This window comes from Phascolarctos cinereus, unplaced genomic scaffold (genome assembly GCF_003287225.1).
Source record: "Phascolarctos cinereus isolate Bilbo 61053 unplaced genomic scaffold, phaCin_HiC Scaffold_4;HRSCAF=312, whole genome shotgun sequence".
NCBI lineage: Eukaryota > Metazoa > Chordata > Mammalia > Diprotodontia > Phascolarctidae > Phascolarctos > Phascolarctos cinereus.
This window is the reverse complement of record NW_027555847.1, coordinates 654,914,446-654,938,024: the sequence shown is the minus strand read 5'-3', so window position 1 is coordinate 654,938,024 and position 23,579 is coordinate 654,914,446. Positions and strand designations below refer to the sequence as shown.

Here is a 23,579-nt window from a genome sequence, read left to right as displayed (position 1 = left end):
GAAAATCACTAAATCTCAGCATTGAAAGGGACTCAAAGATCAACCAGTCTGACTAATTCCTAGGGCACGGATCCCATCAATAACATATTCATCAAGGGGTCACCCAGCACTCACTAATGGCTCCCAACCCAAGACAGTCTAATGGATTTTTGGACGGTTCTAATTTGTAGGACGTTCCTCCTGGGTCAAAATCTGCCTCCCTGTAACTCCTACCCATGGATGATAATTCTCCCTACTAGGGCTAAGCAAAGTAATGCAATGGATGGAGTGCCAGCCCTGGAGTCAGGAAGACCAGAGTTCAAATCCTGCCTCAGACACTCACTAACTGTGTGCCCTGGGCAAGTCATTTTCCTCATCTGTAAAATAAGCTGGAGAAGGAAATGGCAAGCCACTCCAATATCTTTGCCAAGAAAAATCTAAACGGGGTCACGAAGAGTCGGACAGGACTGAAAGTGACCGAACAACAAAAGTGCCAAACAAATAAATCTGTTCCATCTTCCACACAACAAACTTCAAATATCTGACGGAAAATGCAATTCTAGACTCCATTCCCCACCTCTTCCCTGCCCTGCCCAAGCTAAACATTTTAAGTTTCTACAACTGATCTTCCTGCGTCATAGTTTCAAGTAACAAAAGTAATAATGACTAACATCTATACAGTGCTTACCATGTGCCAGGCGCATTTTATCTCCCTTGATCCTCACAATAATCCTGGGAGGTAGTATGACCTCCATTTTGCAGATGAGGAAACTGAGGCAAATAGAGGTTAAGTGACTTGCCCAGAGTAAACCAGCTAGTAAGCATGTGAGGTCAGATATCTGAAGTCAGATCTTCTCAACTCCAGGCCCAGCACTCTACCTACTGAGCCACCTAGCCAGCCCTCTCCATCCTGGTCACCTTCCTCTGGACACACTCCAGTTTGTCAATGTCTTTCCTAGAATTTGAAAACCCAACACCAGATAAAATACTCCAAACGGGTCTGAACAGGAGGGAGAACAGTGCAATTATCACCTCTCTCAGAAGGAGACTGCCTCTTCCCCTGCTGTAACCTAGAGAGGCATTGTAGCATAGTTAATGAGGCCGGCTTTGGAGTCAGACCTGGGTTCAAGTACTGTCCCAGCCACACAGTTACCCTGTAGCCATGGGCAAGTCACTTAGAACTGCCTCTGGGCAACGCCCTAAATCTAGAATCCCCCATAATTTACAGATGAGTAGCAGATTTAGGGTAGTGGAGGGGGTTTCCACACCAGGAAAGCTCCCCAGAGATGAAATCACAGGTCCAGACTGTACCCCACACCCCATTCCACAGAAGAAACAGCATTGGGGTATTTTTTTTGGCGGTCTTCTCACATTTTTGACTCACATCGAGCTTGCAAACTCCTTTCTAGTCCTATCTTCCTCATTTTCTACTCATAGTTGATTTTTTTTAACCCAAGTGGTAGGCTTAACATTGATTCCCACTGAATTTTATTTTGTTAGGTTTAGTCCATCATTCAAGCCTGGCAGGATCTTCTTTGCATCCCCGATTTGTAGGGGAATCAGCTTGCTGTCCCAGCTTTTTCCCAGACTCAGAGACAATGCTTGGGGCCACCTTATCCACCACAGAAAGAGGAGAAAAGGAAAAGCTGATGAGCAAACTACCTTTGTCCAAGCCTAACCCCATCTGTTGGAGTTGGGGGCAATGGTCATCCTCGAATCTTAACCCAACTTTTTCCTCTCCTTCCCATCCCCCCCAGCCCCAGCTTCCTGGGAACCAGGGAACAGAAAGAGAGAAGAGGTGCTCAAAATCACAGAGAAGATAGATAATTGGAGCTGGGGAGCTGGTTCCTGCAATTACTACTTTTCACATCAAAGATTTTGGTAAGCAAGGTGACAGAATCAACTAAAAAGTCATTTCTTCATCCAAAGACTATCCTGGACTGTTAAAAACACTCTAGTCCCTTGGTCCTAATGAACATTAAAACTGCAGCCAAGCCAAGTGAGATGTTCCACCATACTGGGCAGGGCAAGAACCATTCCTCCTGATTTATTTATCTGTGCTTTGGGGCATTTTTTCTACTCCTCTGCTCCTGCGCCCTAGGGCCCCCACAGCTGAGACAGCCAGGAAGCAACACCACAGGGAAGGAATGAATGTAGGGAGAGCCCTACAACTTCTCTGGAGAGTTAGCACTCTCTGATCCTTTGACTATGGAGCACCACTTGGCTTCAGCCCTGACCACTCCCAAGAGCAGTCAAACTCCATGTAGGTGATGGCTTGGTCCTCTCTGCCTCAGGCACACATACTGGTTACCCTGCATGTTTCACAAGGGTTACCCAGAGAACATCAAAGATGCTTGGCTCCTGGGCCTGACCACGGACGTACAGGCTCAAAGAAACACCTGATCTCAATTGAAAATGCCACCTCATCCACTATGTGATGGAGAGAGAAAGCATTGATCTTGGCACTGAGGGCCCTGAGCCAGAAGCCACAGAAAGTCCTCTAAATCCCCCTGCCACCCCCGCCCCCAGCCTGGCCTCATAGTCCCCAAAACCCCCCTCCTCCTCCCCCATTAACATCGCTAGTGTGTACTGTACACAAAAACTACGGCCATGGAAACAAGCAAACAGAAAAGAGAGGGGCCTCCTAGTGTGTCACAGGGGAAACAGGGAGCAGAGCTGGCGGAAGGGAAGGGGGGACCGCAGGGGAGAACAGCAGAAGGCAGGAGGTGGAGGGGGATTGGGCAAAGTTTCCATTTTCCACAGTGTGTGTGTTCCGGGAGAACATGCAGGGATGAGGTGTGTCTGGCCTGCAGCCCCTCCCACTACCCACCCCTTTAACTCCTACAGCCCCAATGGTGAAGCTTGGCCCAAAGCTCCCGATAGGCTCCCTGGGGACCCAAGCAGAAACAGCAGTGTCCCCAGGCTCGGGTCCTCAAGTGAGCTGTGGATACCCAGAGAACAGGGGTCCCAAGGTGGCAGGAAGGGTCCCCATGGCTCAGAGAGGAGGCTGCCCCACCCCTCGTCTCTCCCCACCCCCTCTCTGGGCACCCACCTACACAGCAGAGCTGCTGGTACAGGTAGCCTTTCCTGTCCTGCTCGGAGCCCCCGTCCAGCCAGCAAGACCGATCCAGCAGGATCTCTCTTTGGAAGGTATAGGAGGCCGAGACAGTAGCCCCTGGCACCTGGGCTCCGGCCATGGCTTGGAAATGCCCCTACCGTAGCCTCCCACCCTCCCGGGGCTCAGCTATGCCAAGGAGCCAGGCTCAGAGGTCTATAGGGTGGGTAGCGCCTTCCCCGGCTGTGTGTGGGGAGACAGCCCTGTTCCTGCTCACCACATCCTCCTCCTCCTCCCTCCCTCCCTCCCTCCTCTCATTTCCCCGCCCAACCAGGCAAACTGCCCCGACCAGAAGAGCCAGGCCCTGCTGCTCCAGCCTTTGGCCATTGCTAGCCCTGCCCTGTCCTGCCCAGCCCTATCCTGCACACTGGGGTGGAAAAGAAGGGCCCAGAGTTCAGCCAATCCTGCCCAGAGCACCTACGGGGTGCATCCCTGCCCTCATCCCAAGGGCAATCTCACCACATCAAAGCTGGGAAGTAAGAGCGGGACAGCCCGCCTCACCCTGCCTGGTGAGAGGTGGGTGGGGAAGGATGAAGTGGGAGCTCCCTCTGGGTCTACCCCTTTGAAGGGAGGGGGAAGGGAAAGTTGGAGCCCTCCTGATCCACCTTACATCAGGCCTTCTGATTCTCATCCCATAGACAAGCTATGGATGAGGACAATACAGAGGGGCCTCCTTGTCCCAGCATACAAGAGCTGGCCCACTAGGGTGGGCAGGCTGCCCACACCCACGTGAGGCCCACACATCCCTGGTGGTGACCACACCCACACTGCCAGGCGACAGGCTTCCCCAAGGAGGGTGAGAACAAAGCCTGATTCTGTGAGATTCCAAGCAGCAGCTGGCTCCCAGGCCTGAGAACTCAGCACTCAACTGGGTCCTAAGGCTTCTTCTGAAGAGGGGAGTCCCCGGGGGATTGGAGGGGGGGACTGCAGACACAGCCCACCCACACAGCCTGGGAAATTCCCTGGGACATCAGACAATGTGGAGGGGCAGTGTTGCTGCACACAGGCTGAAGCCAGGATCTGTGGCCAATGGCCAGGTCCCAGACACACTCCAGGGCTGACCAGCCCCTGCTACGTGGGTGCTGGCCCCAGCCCCTCGGGGCTCTCCCTTGGACTGATGAATAACTACCCTGGGGCTCTCCCAAGGGCAGGCAGGAATAATGAGCCCCAAGGTGCATCTTAAGAGTCACTGTCCCACACATGCACAGTATTAGACATAGAGTGCATCCACAAGTGACAACTTACTTCTTTGTCATGAAGTCGGCTAAAGACAAGAGAATAGAGGCCTTTGAGGTTGGGAAAGAGAGGGAAGACATGCGGTAGGCTGAGCAGGAAGGAGATAGTTAACAGCAGTCCAGTGCCCACACAGATTTCAGGGAAACCACACGACAGAAGGGGGGAGATGGGCTTAGGAAGAGAGAACAGGGTGTGGCAGGAGAATCAGACCAGCAGGGGCGAGAAGGGGGGAGCAGAGGGCACAGCCCAACCAAATGCAGGGAAAAGGACCACCAAAGAGGAAGGAAGGTTAGGGTGGGGCACGGGAGACAGTCTGAGATGAGAAGCCAGGCTAGAGAGAGCTAGGCTGGATAGGCACGCTTGGAGCTTTTTTTTTTCAAACAAAAGCTAAAAATTCTACAGGAAAAAACAAAAACTAAACTAAAATCACCACATACCAATGGAGACTCATCAAAAAAGCCATTCCCTAGGCAAATAGCTGAGTCACAGTGTCCTTTCCCAAGGCTTCCCAAAGGGTCCAGGCAACCACACCCAACAAGCCCCTGGACCTAGAGATCAGAGAATGAGCATGGGAAAAATAGCACATCTTTTTTTTCTACCAACCTCTAATTGAAATCTAGCATTTCCTTCAATTATGAATTTTTAAAAAATCATCCTGAGGAGCACATAGGCTTCAGCTGATAGCCAAAAGTGTTTAACACACACACACACACACAATTAAGAATCCCGTGCCCTAGACTGACAGCCACACACATTCAGGGAGCTGCAACTCCCCAACTGAGGGTATCTCCTTCCTCCACAGTTGAGCTCCCCTGGCTCAACTCACCAAGGTCCACTGTTCCAAGAGTCCTGAGGACCCCTGCATGATTCTTCTGAATTGAACACAATGCCCCACCCTCCCGCCCAGAAGGCCCCACCAGGTGGCAGCATGGAGCCCTCTTGGGGTCCACCAGATTCCTGGGGTAGCAGCCAGGGCCAGAAAGATGGGTGGGTGAGCTGGGAGAGGAGGACAGTGGACCAATCAGGCATAGACAAGTCCTCATTCAACCATCCTTGCTCATGACTCTCCCAGGCTTTTTTGTCCCATGTCTCCTAGCAACCCTGACCGCCACTGCTCCCTGTCATCACTACCCTGAGCCCTCCCTGCACCCAAATGAGTGAGTACACCATCTTCTGCCCTGACCAAGAGCTTTGTCTAGGCTCTCCTGATGCCCATAAAGCATTGTTAAACAGCAGACAATCTGGGAGAAGTCTGGCTTACCTAAATCTATGTCCCACCCTTCATGAGGCAGCCTTGACCCAGAATTTTGTTTGAGAAGCAGAAGACAGGCTGAGGAGGGCAGGGACAGACCTCTCCCCAAACAGTAGGATATGGACCATCCAGACCAAAGAGGCAGCAGCTGGCCAACAGACAAAGGAAAGTGGCCAAGGCGGGAAGAAAAGGGTGTGGTCAGATTTAATCCCTGATCCAAGGAGCAGAACTCCCTGAGCTTGGGCTGGAGAAGGGCCTCTGAAGCCCCCTTCACTGACCCAAATCAAAATGGGCCCCCTAGATAAAGCCAACCAAAAACTGTGCCTAATCTTCCTGCTCCAAGCCCATGGCACAGCTCTGCCACTCACCTCTAAAACTTCCCTGACTCCATCCTCTCCAACCAACCTCCTGTCCTACTCCCCGCCCCCACAAGCCAGTTAAGGACACAGTGCCCATCTTCCAATCCCCTTCCCCTAAAAGCTAAGGCCAATACCAGAGCTATACTGAATCCATCACCCCTCTGTCATCTTCTCAAGGTCCAGTCTCTGGGCTTAACCCTAAAATCTGCCCAGTTAGAACAAGGACCCATCAATACCCTTTCTTCCTCCCCCCCAAAACAGATTCTGGTAAAGGAAATTAAGTCTTGCTATCTGCCTTGGGACTTCACGGGAAGAGGGAGTCCCTGGGTGGCCTTGGTTCCGTGACTTTCTTTTCTTAGTAAAGAGGCAGTTTTAGATGGTCAAGCCCCTTACCCCACCCCATCCCCACTCCCAGACAACTAAGGAGAAGGGCAGCTGTGAGTGAAGGCCCAATTTTTGTCAGAAAGGAGCTGGAGGTGGGGAAATGTGGCAGGGCTCCAGGCCGGGGAGAGCACTGCCCTTTCTCTTAGGACACACCTGTCCATAGGAACCTGACACGCTGCTGCTGCTCAGCAGAGTTCCCTCCCATATGATAGACACCCAAATGCCCCATTCCTGGGAAGGCAGGCTCACATACTCCAGGAAGGCTCCAGAGTATAGAAAGAGAGTGGAACTCAACGGTGGAGAGGGCTGGAGCTCTGGGGATGGGGGAGGGGGCTCCCTGCTGGTATTGCTGCCCTATGGGACCAGGGTGACTTTGTGGAAAGAGCAGGCAAAGGCCAGCTCAGCTGTTTGGGTACCACAAGCAAACATGGGGACGTGAGCCCAGGCCAAGAAAGCAGCTGTGCCTGCCAGTGATGGGAGTGAAGGAGGCCTAGGGCAAAGGGAGGGCCAAGCTGATGGAGGTAGTAAGTAAGACTGAGGAGCTGACCATGCCGCCAGGTGAAAAGCCTCATCTGAGAAAAGCAGAGGCAGTAGCTCAGCTGGACTCAGTCACCTCCCAGCTCAGCAGACCCAGAGGGCTGGTTTTCTGAGCATCATTGCTCACTGAATACCCGGGACAGCACCTCTGGCCAATCTTAGCACCAGGCCCAACCCTGGCCATTGTCAAGAGCAGACAAGGGCCTGAGCCCTGAGTCACTGCCCTTAGTGACAGAGTTGGCTGGAGCCAGCTGTTCTAATGGCCTCTTACTCTCTGAGCATCAGTCCACAGCTTTCAGGGACAGGAAGCTTCATAATAGGCCCTCCCATACCCAGCCTGCTGTCTGCATTTATTTACCTAACTTGGCACCAGACCTAACTCATCTCATTTCGCTATTTAAACAGAACTAATCCTCCCACCTTCAGCCCCAGGCTCTATCTGGTCGATGCTCAGGGCAGCCCCAGGGTCCTTACTGTGCAACTTCCAGGAAGGAAAATTCAATAGATTAGACTGTCAGCCCCAGCCCGAATCACCTTCCCAACCCCAATATAAAATCCAGCAAGCCAGGGCCAGAGAAGACAACCCCAGCCTAGCACCGAGCCCAGAGGGTCTCCAAGCTGGCACCTGAGACCCTATGGCCTATGGGCAGCCTCTATTTCCTGCCAGATTCCCCAGGCATCTGCACTCTCACCTCGCAGGGAAAGGAGGGGTTAAGCTTCCCACACATGTGGTTGTGTTTAGCTTAGCTCAAGGCTGAGAAAGGGAGGGGAGGGAGGACAGAGGAAGGGAAAGTTGGACCAAAGAAGAGAGGGAGGGGTGCAATCTGCCCTCACCAATGAAGATTCTGCCCCCAAGCCCCAAGCCCGCCTCCCAGCACCCGCCCCGCTGCTGTCCATCTCTGCTGCCAGCAGCCCTAGCGGCAACGGAGGCAGCCGCTCTTACCTTGAGTGTCCTGTGCCTGTCGGCACCACCTCCGCCAGTGCCACACAGCCACTAAGGTGACAACATGACCCACCACAACCAGGGAGGGGAAGAGATTACCAGAGGGGTCCATGGGGCCTCTGGGTGGAAAGTGGGCAGCCCCTGAGGGCTAAGCCTAGGCAGGCAATGCCGGTGCTAGCTGCAGCTTATGCCTGGGGCTGGCGCAGAGAGGCTGGGCAAAGGACAGGCCCCCTCCCTGCTCTGAATGGAGAGAGAGAGGGAGGGAGGGAGGGAGGGAGCCAGCTGATTGAAGCCAGCAAGCAGGGAGGAAGTTCCTCCTCGACTTGCCAGACCCAGCCCCTTCTGCCCCCAGGAACAGCCTGCAATGCAGATGGAGGCGCTGCTCACTGGGCTCTCCTGCCCCTGCTCCCCCCCCCCCCCGGCTCAGCTGCCCCAAGAGAAAAAAAGGGGAGTCTCCTGGGGCTTTCTAGGGGGTTCAGGGTATAGAGCAACCAGCCCTTGGCTGTATAACTCCCTTTCTCCCCCTCCCTCCCCCTCTCAGCTCCTCTCTCTGCCTCAGCTCAGTCTGGGCTCAGATGTCCCTCTGGCAGATACAGGGTGGACTCAAGGTTAGCCCTGGTCTTAACTCCTGCCTGCCCAGAGACACACCCTGTGGGGGAGGGACTGTTCCTGCTCTGCCTTCTGCCTCACAGTCGCCTGTGTCTGTAGACATAGCACCACCCCCCCACAACCTCCACACAGGCCAGGGCACACAGAGTCCCAGTGCCTAAACATCCTACAGTGTTCAAGCCAGAAGGAGCCTGGTGGATTACTTAGCCCAACCTCCTCATTTTATAGAAGGGAAAACAGATCTAGATAGGGAGCCGGACTGGCCCAAGGTCACACAGCTAATCACTGGCAAAGCTAGGACTGGAACTTAGATCTGTGCTGTCCTTATAGGAGCAAAGAGTCATTGAATCCAAGCCCCTCATTTTACAGAGAAGAGATTTGCCCGAGGCCACAAAGGTGGTAAAGAAGGAGAGTTAGGATTCAAACACAGGCTCTTTACACCATGTCCTCTGGGTCCCATCATACCACAAAATCAGCTGAGGAAAAAGGATGTGTGAGGGGGTGCGGGTCTTCCTTCCTTTTCCAGTCAAAACCCAGACCACCTGAAAATACCTCCTCAGAGGAAGCATCTCAGATCCCCCGCCCTTACTTCCCATGGGAAGTGGGAACCAAGTGGGGCAAGAAAAAGGCAGCTATCAAAGCAAAAGACACCTTCGTGGGCAACCCAACCACACCAGGGTGTCAGATCACCCCCCCCAGTGAACAGCCCTCGCCCCAACTACCCCGAGCGAGTTCCCTCAAGTGCCAATCATCAAGTCTCTGCTGGACAGCAGCCTAGAATCTGCCAACAGCCTCAGGGTCAACCCAGCCCACTGCAACTAGGATCTAAGGCCAGCCTTCTCCCCTCCCCTCCCCCCAAGCAGCCCCCATCTGCTGCTAACCAGGAGAGGATTAGAAGACAGAGGTTTATTTCTCTCTCCCTCTTTGCCCTTGTAGAGAACCCAGACCAAAATCAAGACGGAACAAGTCCCATCAGACACAGATGGTCTAGCTACACACAGTTTCCAGGGAACAAAGAAGAAACCTGGACGTCCAGGATGTCAGACTTCCCTTAGAGCAGCAGGCCAGCCTTTTTATATAACCTTCGTCCTTGGAGTGAAAATAGCCAAGTCAACTTTAAGAACGTCCCCTTCCAATCCAAAGTTAAGGCAGGAGACAGCCGCTCCCTTTGCCTCCTCCCCAACCCTCCCCCCCCATCCACCATCACTGCCACCACCTCTACCAAAAGGCCTCAGACCCCTCCAGCTCGGCCCCACCTACCCGGCACAATCTTCATTGGGGATCACTAAGTTTGAGGGGACAGCAGCAGGCCAGGGAAGTCCCTACACCCCACACCCCACCAAGCAGGAGAGCCGAGGAGCAGCGACAGGGCTGGAGGCACAGAGCTGTTCAGGAGAGTTCAGAGGGTTCCAGTGAAATGTCAGCACCACCTTCCCCTGAGTCCATTGGGGAGGGGGGGAGGGGGGTATTTGCAAGATATAAATATCAGACGGAGAGAGGAAAGTCTGCCACATCTACGCCACCGTCATGCCTCCCAAGTTAGAACATGACAGGGTCCCTGGGGCAGCGAGGGCACTAAGCCCCTCGGACACTCCCCCAGCACATGCAGCCAGGGACAGAGGGGAGGGGTGGGAAGGGGGAGGGGGATGGAGGCTCCGTGCTACACGCCCACCCCACAGCCCAAGGGGCTACTCGAACTCATTTCTATAGTTAAGTCCAGGATTTCTAGAGTTTCTACAGCCCTTCCCTCCCCCAAAGCTCAGCACATGTTTTCATCCTCACTCCCTCTCCCCTGCATGATATGAGGATAGCAGCAGGCATTGTCTCCAATGGACAGACAGAAAAATTGAGGCCTAAGGAGAATGCACGGCTTTCCCAAGACCGTGCAGCAAGCCAGGGTCAGAGATGGAACTCAATCCCAGGCAGGCAGAGAATAGCCCCTGCTCCTGGGCAAAAACATGTCAAACCTCCCTTTCTTTCCTCAAGAGTTCACAAGGTGAGCTACTTGAAAGCTAATTGTTTGAAAGACAAGATCACAAACTTAGAACTCAAAGGGGCCTTAGAAGATGGGGGCAACCCCCTAATTTTCCATATGAGGAAACTAAGGCCCAGAAAGGGTCAAACACTGGCCCAGTGTCACACCAGTAACAAATGGCAGAGTTTAGATTCGAACCCAGACTTTCTGACTCCTGACTAAGTGATCTTCCCACAGTTCCTAGACGTCTCCTCCAGCAGTCTTCAAAAGTACTGAGTATGAGGCAGCTAAGTCACACAGTGGATAGAGTACCTGTCCTGGAGTCTGGAGTACCTGAGTTCAAATCTGGCCTCAGACACTTGACACTAGCTGTGTGACCCTGGGCAGGTCACTTTACCCTGATTGCCCCCCCCAATAGTACTAGGTGCTAAGCTCAACAAGGCTACTTATTAGCCCTATGACCTGAAACAAATGACTCTCTTTTTTCTGAGCCATAGTTTCCTCAAGAGGGAAATACTACCACCCAACCAACCAATGTCACAGGATTAGTGAAAGACGATCCAACAATCTGTTGGTGCACAAAGCGCTCCGTGACCCTCAAAGAGCTCTCTACACACAGAAGGGGAGAGACAGGAGGCACATCCCCTCAAGCTGAGGAAGCCCAAGAACACGGAGCCTCTGGGGACTCGCACCCTCTACCCCTAGGGTCCAGAGAACACCCAGATGGGACCGCAGGAAAGGGAAGGCCAGATGTTCCCAATCCCTCCTCCCATCCCAGTCTAGCTCCCTCTGCCCCACCTGCCAGAGAGCAGAATTCTTCACCTCCCCTACCCCCAAGGAAAGCCATGCATTCCTGCTCTTCCTGGAAGAATCTTTTTTTAAACTTCTTTTATTTTTAATTCATGGAATAAAACAAGTATTTCCATAACGCAGTATAATAAAAAAGATGACTGCATATGAAACTGAAACAACTCGCTTTTCCTTTTAAATATATAATCAAGTTATCGGATACATTTCTTTGTTCCCCTCCCTGCCCAAGAGACAGTGGCCATTAGACACACACACACACATATTATTCCATACATACTTCTATGGATCAGTTCTTTCTCTAGATGCAGATTAATAAACAGCCAGGCAAGGCAGAAGGGGGGCATTCAGGGGAAAGTGTTGCGAGACAAACACAGGGAGCTTAGGTTAGGAATCGGGACAGGACCTTTTGATTTCATTGACATAGGGGGTCAAGACTCAGGTCAGCACCTTCTCTGCAGCGTGGTCTTAGCAAGCTGCCTGCAGTACTAAGAAAAATAAATGAATCACCCTGGAGAGTCTCCCCAAGCAATGCATACACTCATTTTTGCTCTAAGAGGCCGTTATTCGCTTCCCCTCCCCAATCCGTTCTCCTCAAGCCCTATCCAGGTCTTTTGGAGACAGAGTGCCCATGGAGTTCCATCCATGGGATGACATGGAGATGGCAAGGGGAGGGCCTAGGCTCAGTTGCTAAAGCCCAGACAATTTTTTAAAAAATCACCCTTCCAGATAGCGCATCACCTACACTAACACATAGCCCCGAGATGTAGGTACTATTACGATCATCTCACAGGAAACGGAAACTCAGAAAGTTTAAGTGACTTGCATATGGTCACTCAGTTCTGAATGGCTGCCAGAAAGGATCAATTTTAGAATAAGAAAGTCTATTTCCCTGCAGGGAGGAGTCATCAGAATAAACCATATACATTAAGATGAGATGTTACTTCTGAAACCATGGAAGTAAATCCACAGAAAACCTCACGCAGAATGCCATTGTATAAAGGCAAATAAATGGACTAAAAGGTATTTATTAGCACTTTCTGTATGCTAACCCTACCCACGCAAAGTCCTTAGGGTTAGAAACACAAAAAAGCAAGCAAAAAGTTTGCCCTCAAAGAGATTACATTCTGATAGTTAAAAATAATATAGAGAGAGGGGGAAAGGGGTAAGAAAAGAATCAAGAGTGGAAGGGGAAGTTTTGCTTTAGGAAGTCACAGGAATGGTAAGTGGTGTCATAAGACAACTAACTGATCTGAAGCTATGGTGAGGTGGTGTAGTGAAAAGGGCTGTTCCGTCACTTTCATTTGTCCCCACCCTCCTACTGACTCACTGCCTAGATGGGTTTCCCAGAATAAATAATCTTAACCCTGCTCTGGGAAATTATAAAAAATAAAATTATAATTCTTTTCTCCCCTCCAGGCCTGCGCTCCTAATCAGAGACAGTACTCTACAAAATACTGAAATTTGAAATCTTTCTCTTGGGACAGCTCCCTTCAGTCCCCTCCTCCCAACTATTTTCCCCATAAACCCACCCAAACGAGGTTAATACAATTTAACAATGTTTAAAACTAAGAAAGGCAAACTAATTCTTAAGCAACAGACATCAGGTTCTCATGAGGGAGTCCAAGGAGGAAAAGGACATACAAAATTACCATCTTGGAGAGGTAGGAGGATGGGGGAACCACGTGAAGTCAGGCGGAGAGGCAGCATCAGTGACACAATATTCATTCTGACATCTCATGCTTGATAAGCCCACATAGCCTCGCTCTAAGGGTCCTGAAGCTGCTTAGAGGCTGCCACTAGGACATCCACTCGAACTTAACCTCCTCGAGGGTAAGGATTTTCCCCCTTTAGTCTTTGCATTACCAGCCCCTAGAATAGTGCCTTGGCAATTTTATTCACTTATTTATTTATTTATTTATTTATTTATTTTAGGCAATTGGGGTTAAGTGACTTGCCCAGAGTCACACAGCTAGTAAGTGTTAAGTCACACAGCTAGTAAGTGTTAAGTGTTTGATCTGAGGCTGGATTTGAACTCAGGTACTTCTGACTTAAGGGCCGGTGCTCTATCCACTGTGCCACCTAGCTGCCCTGGCAATTTTTTTTTTTAAGCAGACCTATGATTTCAGATCCTGTGAATTCACTGGTATAGCCCTACATCAATACAGGCCAACATGTTTTCTGAAAGTTATAGACCTACTGAGTTATCTAGGGCCCTGAGAAGTTAAGTAATTTGCTCAGAGTTAGCTGCAGAGCCAGTATGTGTTAGATGCAAGACTTGAATGAAGGTCTTCCTAACTCTGAGGTCAGCTCTCTACCCACTGAGCCATATGCTACCCTGGCACATAATAGGCACTTAATAATAGTTTTGGAATGGATTGAAGAATGCCTCTTAACCTTTGAGGTGGCCTCTAAGTGTCTCCAGTGGAGAGTCTGGGCTGGGCCAGAAAGACTCCATGGTCATCTTATGCTTTTATAATGTTCTCTCAAAGTCTCTGGCCTCTCTCCCTTATCAAGATGTCAGAAGATACCTTGACCCAACTGTCATTCTGTATGGGCTTGGAAGGCTGTGGACTCAGGACCCTGAAACCTGAAGTGAGCAAGCATCCACTTCACCAGAGGAAGGAGACACAGACTTCTCCTCCCCACAGACTTGTGGGGATACCTTGGCCAACAATGCTTCCATACTTTCAAGCAACTCTACCCACTGAGGGGAGGGAAGATGACAAGAAGGAGAGAAGTACAGATAGTGACTACCTTGAGTACACCTGTCCCTACCCACTCAACAGGGAAAGACGTTCCTACAAACTCCTGTTGTCCATGAGTGGCAAAGGCCAGGAAATGTGCTCAGGGCCAACAATCAGCTCAGAGCTCATACAAAGCTGGGGCCAAACATCCCTTCCCAGCTAGGAGCAGTGCCAAGGAAGCTGCTAATGAGGACTCTGAAGAAGGATGGTGTCACTGCTCACTCTGGTGAAGAAGACATTTGGAGCAGGCCGTGCTAGGCCTGAGCAGTCAGAGAGACCTAAAAGGGAAGGGTCCGGACTCTTCCACAGAGACCCCAAAAAGCAGCTCCCAGAGATTCAGGGGCAATGGGCCCCAGCCCAGGAAAGTCGGGTGGGGCACACAAGGTAGGAGAGGCCAAGAGTAAGCACAGACTATCTAGCAGATGCAGAGAGAACCAGAGGATGCAGATTTCCTCTGTCCTCTCACCCCCATCACATGCTCAGGACGAGTCTAGGGAGAGCTGCTGACTCAACTGGGAGTCGTGAGAAAGCCTTCAGGAAATTCCTGGTACTGGCCTGCCAACAGCATGGATGACACCTGTACCATGTGCAGTCTGCTGTGGATCTTGGCTCCGGCTCTCGGGGCCCCTGACCCAAGGCCACAAGACCCATATCAGAGAGGATCAATAGGACCCATGTGATATAATCACTGTGGGGGAAAAGTCAGTACATGGAGGACAGAGAGTCATTCCCAACTCAAACAAGAGGCTTTCCTGCCAAGGGACCCCACCACCACCACCAAACACGTGCACATGCATACCCCAGGCAGTTTCACGGGAACAATGAAAGTCCTGTAGGGAAACAGCCTTGCCCCTTCCCCTTGGCATGCTGCTACTCAGAGAGTTTCATTAGCATGGGGCAGAGGCAAAAAACCCAGGCTGCCCCACCCTACTTTTCCCACTCCTACAGCCAACAGCACCCCCTCCCCCTCCCCCCTAAGTTCTTTCTCCTGCTATATTCATATTCAGGGACTTCTTTGGGATATAGCAAAGGCAAGCACTGTTCCTGGGACTGGACTCAATGGCTCCCCTTGACCCTCACATTCCCAAGAGGGGGATATGCACATCGGGACACGTCATGGCCTAACTATGCTAGCCGCCCAACCTCTCAGAAAGGGAGACTGAGGCCCTGGAAGAAATTCCTGCATTATCAAGCATTCCTGGGTTCTCAGGGCTCCTGGATATGGTGGCCCCGGCATCCAGACATCCAGGCACACACACACACATGCACAGCCAGAGGCTGGATCCTCAAGCACCAACACGTACCTTGGCCTCGCTGGATTAGCTCTTCCATGCAATACATCTCCATGGCCCTCAAGTCCCAGGCCAGGAGCGAGCAGTGAAGGGAGAGTGGCTCAGAATGAACGGACAGGCAGAGAGGAGGGGAACGGCAGGAAGGAGGGCGGGAGGGAGGGAAGCCAGCCACAGGCTGGGAGCGAGTGAGCAAGCGAGCGGGGAGCAGCAGCAGCTCCTCCTCACTGCCCTTGCTGCCACCCAGCTCAGTCCCTCTTTAGTCACACAGGCCCAAAGACAAGACGAGTCAAACTAGCCCCAGCAACTTCTGGCCTAAAGGCCTCTTCCTCCCTCCCTCCTGCCCTACCACGAAGAGGAGGCACCCAGAGTACTCCCCACACCCATGGGACAGCCCTAGCCCTAACCCTGCCCCAATCCTCCAGGTGCTTCAAAGCTCAGCCCCTTCAGATTCCCCACAGGAATCTGAATCTGTCCCCTCGTCTTCAAAGCCTTGTCTCCTCCCCTCTTCTCTAGTGGGGGGGCTCACAACTGAAGCTAGAGCTCTGGGCCTGGAGTCAAGAAGACCTGAGTTCAAAGCCAGCCTCAGACACAGACTAGCCTGAGCAAGTCACTTAACCCCCAATGCCTCACAAAAACAAAACAAATAATAGCATGCACCTCCCAAGCTCGTTATGAGGATCAAATGAGATAATATTTGTTAAGGGCTCAGCACAGTGCCTGGCACATAGGAGACACTTAATAAACAGGCAGTCAGTGGGCCTCACCTTAACTAGTCCCTGGCATTATCAAATCACTCCCATCTCACCATACCAACAGCCTGACCTCTACAGTAACCCCAGAAGCCATACAACCAGCCCCACTTCTCCCATATCCCACAGCCATGGTCCAGCCTCTGTGATGAAACTACCTTTCTCTTCTTGAAAATGAAAACTGTCTATTAGTGAATGGGCAAGGTATTTGAATTCTGGAAAACTGCAGGATGGTATGGTCACCACCTCCCGGGAAGCATCAGCAAAAGAACCCAAAGAAGTGAACCTGGCAAACAAAGTTGCTCATCACACAGATCTGACAGGTCTCCCTGGGTATGCTGGTTCAAACACCTTCTTGGGCTAGGGATCCGGTGGAAGGTGTGGAGAGGATACCAGGTCTCAAACCGGGAAAGGGAGGGCCTGGTCCTGAAGTCTGGAAAGAGCCAGGTCTGAAGGGTTTTGGGGGAGAGGCAATGGAGGATGATCTGCCAGAGCCTTCATGTGGGGTGGGGGGCTTGTTTCAGCTAAAGGAACCAGCATTTCAACTAAAGCCAAGAACCAGTCCGGCCTTACTCACAGCTCTAGGGAAAGTGGGCCTGAGAGGGAGTGACAGACATAGGTGGGCCAGGGCAAGAAGAAAGCACCCAGGACTGGGCTTAAGGCTACATACATCATGTGGGGTTAACTGAAGATTCCCATTTCTACCTCACCTCCCAGTGCAGGGATCCCAGGAAAGGGCTGGAGGGAAGGGGGAACAGAGAGGGGAGATATGTGGGGAAGAGAACAGACAGGGAACATAAGTGAGGAGGGGGATGGAGAAAGCAGATATGTAGGGGAGACATGGGGAGGGGGGACGAAGAGGGGAGATAAGTAGGGAGGAGGATGAAGAGGGGAGATACGTGGGGAGGGGCATGGAGAAGGGGAGACATGTGGGTAGCTCGAGATGGAAGAGTAGGAAATTCAGATGGAAGCCAAGACCACAGAACAGCAAAGGGGCTGCAGGGCAGGTCCTCCCCTGAAAGAGCAGTTGCCTACAGTGAGCCAGGAGCAGTAGGGTGGGGCCATCAAAGGGAGCCAGGAGGCTGGGGTCCTCTCTGACTAAGCCTGGAGCTACAGCCCCATCTGCCCTGTTTCCTGTTGGAAACTCTGAGCTGACAGAATGCTCCAGTGGCCGCTACAGAGCTGAGTCACCGGCAGTGCTTGGGGCGAGGCTGAGGGGCAGAAGTAGGGGGGCTCACAACTGAAGCTGACAGCAAAGCTCCCCTTCAGGGTCCAGGCTCACCAAGCCCACTTCCACTTCCCAGGGGCAGTGTTGCCCAAGAGAAGCCTGGAAGGCTCAAGGAAAAGGGGAAAATGGAGAATGGGGAGAAGCAGAAGAGAGAAGAAAGGAACGGAATGGGGGAGGGAGGAGGTCGAGGATTCCCACATCTACAACCACAAAAGGGGGAGGCAAGGAAGTACCTGGCCTCACATCACACCCACTGTGAGCAGGGGACCACAGGAACCCAGGAGATGGACTGAACAAAGTGTCCTGCTACCGGGGACTGAGAAGGGAGGGAAAAGAAGAGAAGTGGATGCAATAAGGTGGAGGAGAGGAGCCTGGGCATCCTGGCACAGGGGAGATCCCAAAGCCTTGGGCTGCCCCAAACTTCCAAGAAGCAGAAAGGATATTTGTAGAGTGCTTAGCAAATGCCTGGCATATAGCAGGTGCTTAATAGATGCTTCTTCCCTTCTTCCAAAAGGGGCTGTAACTGTGGCCAAACAGAAAGATGTCACCTGAGGACCCAATTTCACCTTAGTCTCCAGAAAGACGGAAAGATGACCTGGCAGTCTGACTCCATGAGTCCCATATCAAGCATCTGAAGGTCTGCAAAGTGCTTTATGAACACCATCTCACAGGATCCTCAATGATCCCCAGCCCTTTGAGGGCAGTCCTGCAGGTCACTATTTTCCCCATTTTGCAGATGAAGAAACTGAGGCTCAGAGAGGTTAAAGGATTTTCCCCTAGTAACACAGCTAGCAAGTATCAGAGGTAGGATTAGAATCAGAGCATCTTCTGACCCCCAAATACAGAGCCCTTTAAACTATACCACACTGCCTCCAGGATCATCAGGAATATCTATTCTCCTACCCCCAACTATAGTATCACAGCCTTTGGACTAGAAAGGATCTCCAAGGTCATCTAATAATAATAGCTAATAATAGCTGGCATTTATATAGTACTTGAAGGTTTGCAAAATGCTTTACAAACATCTCATTTTTGTCCTTGTAACAACCCTGGGAGGTAGGTGCTATTACTGTTCCCATTTTACAGAAGAGGAAATTGAGGCACACAGAAGTAAAATTACTTGCCCAGGGTCACCTAGCTACTACGTGTCTGAGGCTGGACTTGAACTCAGGACATCCTGACTCCAATGCCACTTCACCTCCCAGAGGTCTTTAGCATAATACCCTCCCCACCCCAAACAGAAGGCTAAGTGACTTGCCAAAGGTCACGCAGGTAGCAGGTATCAACCCCAGGTCCTCTGGGTTCCTTTTTCCACTATACCATGAGATTCAATTTCCATCCTATTAAATCACCCAATGTAGTTCCAAAAATCATCTCTAGCCACAGGCTTTTCACCATCCTCTTCTGTGAGGGACCCACCCTTTATACAATCCTCTTTCTCTTCAAAGCAACCCCTTGGGTTGATGTAGGAACCCTCTGCCTCAGGCTCAAGTCCCTCTACTATTCCCCAGCCATCCTTCCTGTCACTCCTTAGCCAACTCCAACAACATCGAAACTGAATAGGGATCAATGAACAGTCCTGAAGTGGGGATTCAAGTTGTCAACTGCACAAATAATAGGTAAGGGGAAACAGGGAGAGAGAAAAGTTTTTCTAAGAGAGGCCAGGAGGTTTCATTGGACTACAAGCTACATGCGAAGCTACAGCTCCATATGACAGACAAAACCTCAATGCCATCCTAAAAACCCACTATGCCTAGGAGGCATAGTGTCTAGAGGGAAGGGAGATAACAGTCTTATCCTCTGCCCTGGTTAGTACTTAGGCACTGACAACCTGGAGCATGTCCAGAGGGTGACAATCAGGATGGTGAGAGAACTGAAAACGAGGCTCTAGATACAAGGATGGACTGAAGGACCTAGGAATGTCTAGCCTGAAGAAAAGACAACTTAGGGGTAGGAGGTGCGGTGGGCATGATAGCCTTCTTCAGGTATGTGAAGGGATGTCACACAGAAGAGTGAGTAGGCTCATTCTGCTTTATCTTAGAGGGCAGAACTGAGAACAATGGGTGGGAAATCACAGAAAAATGATTTAGGCTTTTTTTTGGGGGGGGGGAAGGAGGGTAGGAGATAGGGATAGGGAGGGGAATCCAGACCTGTGATTTTATCTGTATAAAGAAAACTTCTGCTGAGGAAATTCCCTTCGACAATGAAGAGTGGCAATTTACAAAGATCTGACTTTGTGTAGTCAGAAGTTAAGTGACTTGCCCAGGGTCACACCCCTAGCATGTGTTAGAGGTGGCATCTGAACATGTTTTTCCTGACCATCTCTCTCTCTCTCTCTCTCTCTCTCTCTCTCTCCCCCTCTCCACGGCACCATGCTTCCTCTCTTAAAAACTACATCAAGATTTAGGTGTGACAAAAGGAACAGCTTCCTAAAAATATGTCCCAAAGTAGACCAGGCTGCCTTGGGAGGTAGAAGTAGATCTCTCTCTCCCCATCCAGGTCTGATATTCTAGGCACCTCCCCATCATCTCCCAGGCCCACTTCTAACTTCCTATTCCCCTCACTGAAGCTTCCTAATCTATAAGAGGTGGTAGTAGGGGGGTGGGGGGGCAAAGTAGGGTCACTGGAGGCAGTAACCCATCTACCCAATCAGAGCATAGAACAAGGGAATAGGCGGGGAGAAGGCTAGCCCTAGACAGCCTGCTCATTGGCCAGGTCAGAGCAGAAGGGAGAGGAGAGAAATGAGAGGTAATGAGAGGTGGTCAGAGAAGTGCGGGGGGAGAGAAAAGGGAGCTAGGGGGTGGGCAGAGAAGGGATAATAGGATCAGAGTTTTAGAGCTAGAAGGGAATCCGGAGGCCCTCTTGCCCAAACTCCTCATTTTACAGTGGGGGAAACTGAGTCCTACAGAGGTTAAGTGATTCTCCCAAGGTCCCAGAGGTAGTAGGTAGCAGATCTGTGCATCCAATTCCACACCTAACACCAAATCCAGCAGCCTTTCTACTCTGCTACACTGGACGCTGCAAGGAGAGAAAGGGGAGCACCAGGGTGGGAGGAGTGGGCCAGGGGAGACAGAGGAGAGCGGAGGATGGATGGGGGGGGATGGCAAAGAAGGCAGCTGGGGGAAAAGAAGAGAATTTACAAAGCACTTTCCTGGGGATAACTCTTTGAGGTGAGTAATACAGGTGTTATTATCCCCATTTTATAGATGAGGAAACTGAGGCCTAATGAGATGATGTGAATGACTCACGGTGACACAAGCTGGTAAGTGTGGGCGCCAGGAGCCAAACCAACATCCTCTGACTCCAAGTCCAGCCCCGCTTCCCTCCTTTCCCTGGGCCCTCCTCCCTATGAGCCCACAGGCAGGCCCCCCAAGCCTGGATCTTTGTTGAGCTAGAGAAGAGGAAACCTCAACTCTCTAGCTTCAAGCACCCTCCTGAGCCTGGTCCCAAGGGAGTGAGGCTGAGGCTGGGGAGGAGCAGGGGCCTAGGCTGAGATTAGTCCTGGGACAGGGGCGGAGCCAGCTAAGAACAGCTGTCCATGCCTATCCAGGGCCCTAAGCAGCACGCCTGCCTCCAGCACCCCCAACACTCAGGCCCTGAACCGGGCCTCTTGCACCCCTGCTCGCAGCTTAACCTCAGTGCCCAGGGCTCTGCCCATCGATGAGGAAGAGGAGGACAGGGAAGGATACCCACCAGACCTGCCCATGTCCCAGCTCATGCCAACTAAGAAGCCCAGGCAATGCCTCAGGATCCAGCCAGGAGAGAGAGGGTGACACCTACTGGTCTCTCTGAGGTCCCCCCCAACCCAAGAAAAGTGACAAAGATCTCCAAGGTCCCTATAGGGTCCCTCAAGCTCCACAGAATCCCAGCTGTCCCACCCCCAATTCCCTCCCAGACAGGGGCTGCTGACCTGGGGCAGGGGTGGGCTCCGGGGCATTCCGTGCCAGGGCCCCCCGGGAAGTGGGCACCACCAGTGGCTCAGGCACCTCCTCATCCTCCTTCCGGCGATAGGCCTGCCGCTCTTCCCGGGCACTGTCAGGGCGCTTAGGAGGGCTGCTCAGGGGTCCCTGCACTGTCTGTACCCGAGCAGGTGCCCGACGGGCAGGAGCCACCATGGCCACGGGACGGCGGACGCGCTGCAGGGACGCAGGCACGATCTCAGGGGGAAGGTGCAGGTACTGGCGCAGGTGAGCAACGCCTTCGTTGGTGAGGTACCAATAAAAGTGGCGCCACGCAAAAGTCTCCCGCACCAGGCCTCGTGCCCTCAGGGAGCCCATGGCCCGAATGACCTGCAGGTTGGTGACCCCGCCAGGCACATGGGGGTGCAGGCTCTGGGGTCGCAGGTCCTTCTTGGCCACCATCACACCTTCCCTGAAGAGCAGCTCATAAATGGCCCGGAGCTGGTCCAGGGGCATGAGCATGCCAGCCACCATGGTGAGGACGGGCAAATGGGGAACCCGGGAATCAGCGATCAGCTGCGGGCTGCGGGCGGAGCCCAGGGAGAAAAGGGAGGCAGCGGCAAGCTGGGAAGGCAGCTTCCTCTCCCCAGGGCCAGGCAGACGGCTGGCCGACAGGCAGGCGGGGCACAGGAATGAACAGCAGGGCAGCGAGGGGAGCAGCCCAGCCGGTGGGAGTTCAGCGGCAGAGGACTCCTCACTGAGACGGCAAGGGAGGGACGGCACTTAGCACATGCCCCGCACTGAGCCCTGAGGATCTCCCTGGCCCAGCCTGGGCCCCGGGCCCCACCCCCTCTGCGCTGCCTGCCAGGCAGCTCAGTCCCAGCCCCCTCTGACTCAGCAGCCAATGGGCCCGCTGCCCCTCCCGGCCAGACTGCCGCCACTTGGGTGGGGAGGGTGCTTTGGGGGTAGAGAAAGGAGGAGGGGATGAGGGGGCTCAGCGCCCCCAATATACCACTCCTCTATCAGAAATTACTTCATTTTTGAAACACTTCCTTCAACAGTCTTAAGTGGGGGTCCTGAGGCAGGGGCCAGATGGAAGTCATTGGCACAGGGGCTGGGAGGCCTGGGGGGTGGAGTAAGATGGGGGTCGTCTGTGGATATTGGTTTGGGGCTGAATGAGCTGAAGGTCTGAGGCCTAAAGGGTCCCAGGAGAACGAGACAAAGAGCTAAGAACCTGGGAGGGGGCCATGGCTAGGCTGGGAAGGGGAAGTGATGGAGCTCAGAGAAAGAAACATTAGTGTTAGAAAGTAGGAAGAGGATTCCCCTGCTCTCCAGCCCCCAATCCTTTGGGAAAGAAAGTGTTATCCCCAGAACTTGAGGGGCCAGCCAGAATAAGCTGCCTAGCTAAAAGGGCAGTGGCCCCAGGGCCTGGGTACCCATCCTCTTTGCTTTTCCTGGGGATTCTATAGAGAGATACAGGTGCCCCTACAGCCAGGAAACATTTCTGATTCAAGTCCAGATCCCCTCCCCTTAACCTTTTCTGTGTCAGGCCAGATTAGGAGCAGCACTGAACACTTTGTTCCCCAAGGTGCCACATAACTTCCACCTGGATCCTGCGGCCAGGATCAGCCGGCGCCTCAGGAGGCCGGGCAGCGCCGTCTGTGTGACCCCCAGCAAGCAGAACTGGGCAGCATGGCCCAGAAGAAGAATCTGTCTTTCCAGCTGCCACGAGGAAATCAAAGTCACCCTGAGGCTCAGTCTTGCTCTGCCCCGCCCATGCTGCTATACATTCCAGGGGGGAGGGGAGGGAGAGAAGACCAGGCCCCGAATGGGGTGGGTGATGCTGAGCACATGCTTCTTCCTGGGGGCCTCTGCCTCAGATTCCCCTGTAGGCTAAAGTGAGGACAGGAGGAGAGGGGCACAGGGAAAAGGGGCAAAGGAGTGGGCAGAGAGGAGAAGGGTCAAAGGCATGGAAAGAGGATCAGAGAGGTGAGTGAGCAGAAGCAAGAAAGGAGAAGAAAAGTGTGTGTGGCCAGTGTGGGGTGGGAGAGAGATGGCTAAGTGGGTGAAGAGGGGCAGGAGGGGAAGAGTTTGGGAACTGGAGGGATGCGTGGGACAAAGTGACATGAGGAGGTAAGGATGAGTGTGAGAAACAGGGCGGGTAAGACAGGTATAGAGAACAAGGGGGGGGGGACAATAAGTGGCAGAAATAACTGAGGGAGACAGGTGTGGGCAGACATGTATCCTCACCCCCAATCAAACACCCTTCCATTCATTCACACACTCAGAACCTCAGAGCCCAGTGATAAATAGGGCAGCTGGGAGAAAGGGGAGGGGGGCAGATCCGGAATGGGAGGGAAGAGTAGGCAGTAGGCCTGGGGGGCGGGTTTAATGGGGCTGTCACCATAGCAGCAAGGAGCACACAGGCAAACAGAGCATCCCCCACCCCCTGACGTGGAAACTTTGAA

The 23,579-nt window shown here is 52.6% G+C and overlaps 1 protein-coding gene across 1 annotated transcript in view; it reads right to left on the bottom strand.

Annotated features, from left to right (window-relative positions):
- PLEC (plectin) overlaps positions 1-21,879 on the bottom strand; it is an 85,138-nt gene extending 63,259 nt beyond the window's left edge. Inside the window, 1 exon segment of the mRNA XM_020995350.2 lies at positions 21,123-21,879. Coding sequence (XP_020851009.1) covers positions 21,123-21,645 — 523 coding nt within the window. The 5' untranslated portion in view covers positions 21,646-21,879.
- Between the last annotated feature and the right edge of the window lie 1,700 nt (positions 21,880-23,579).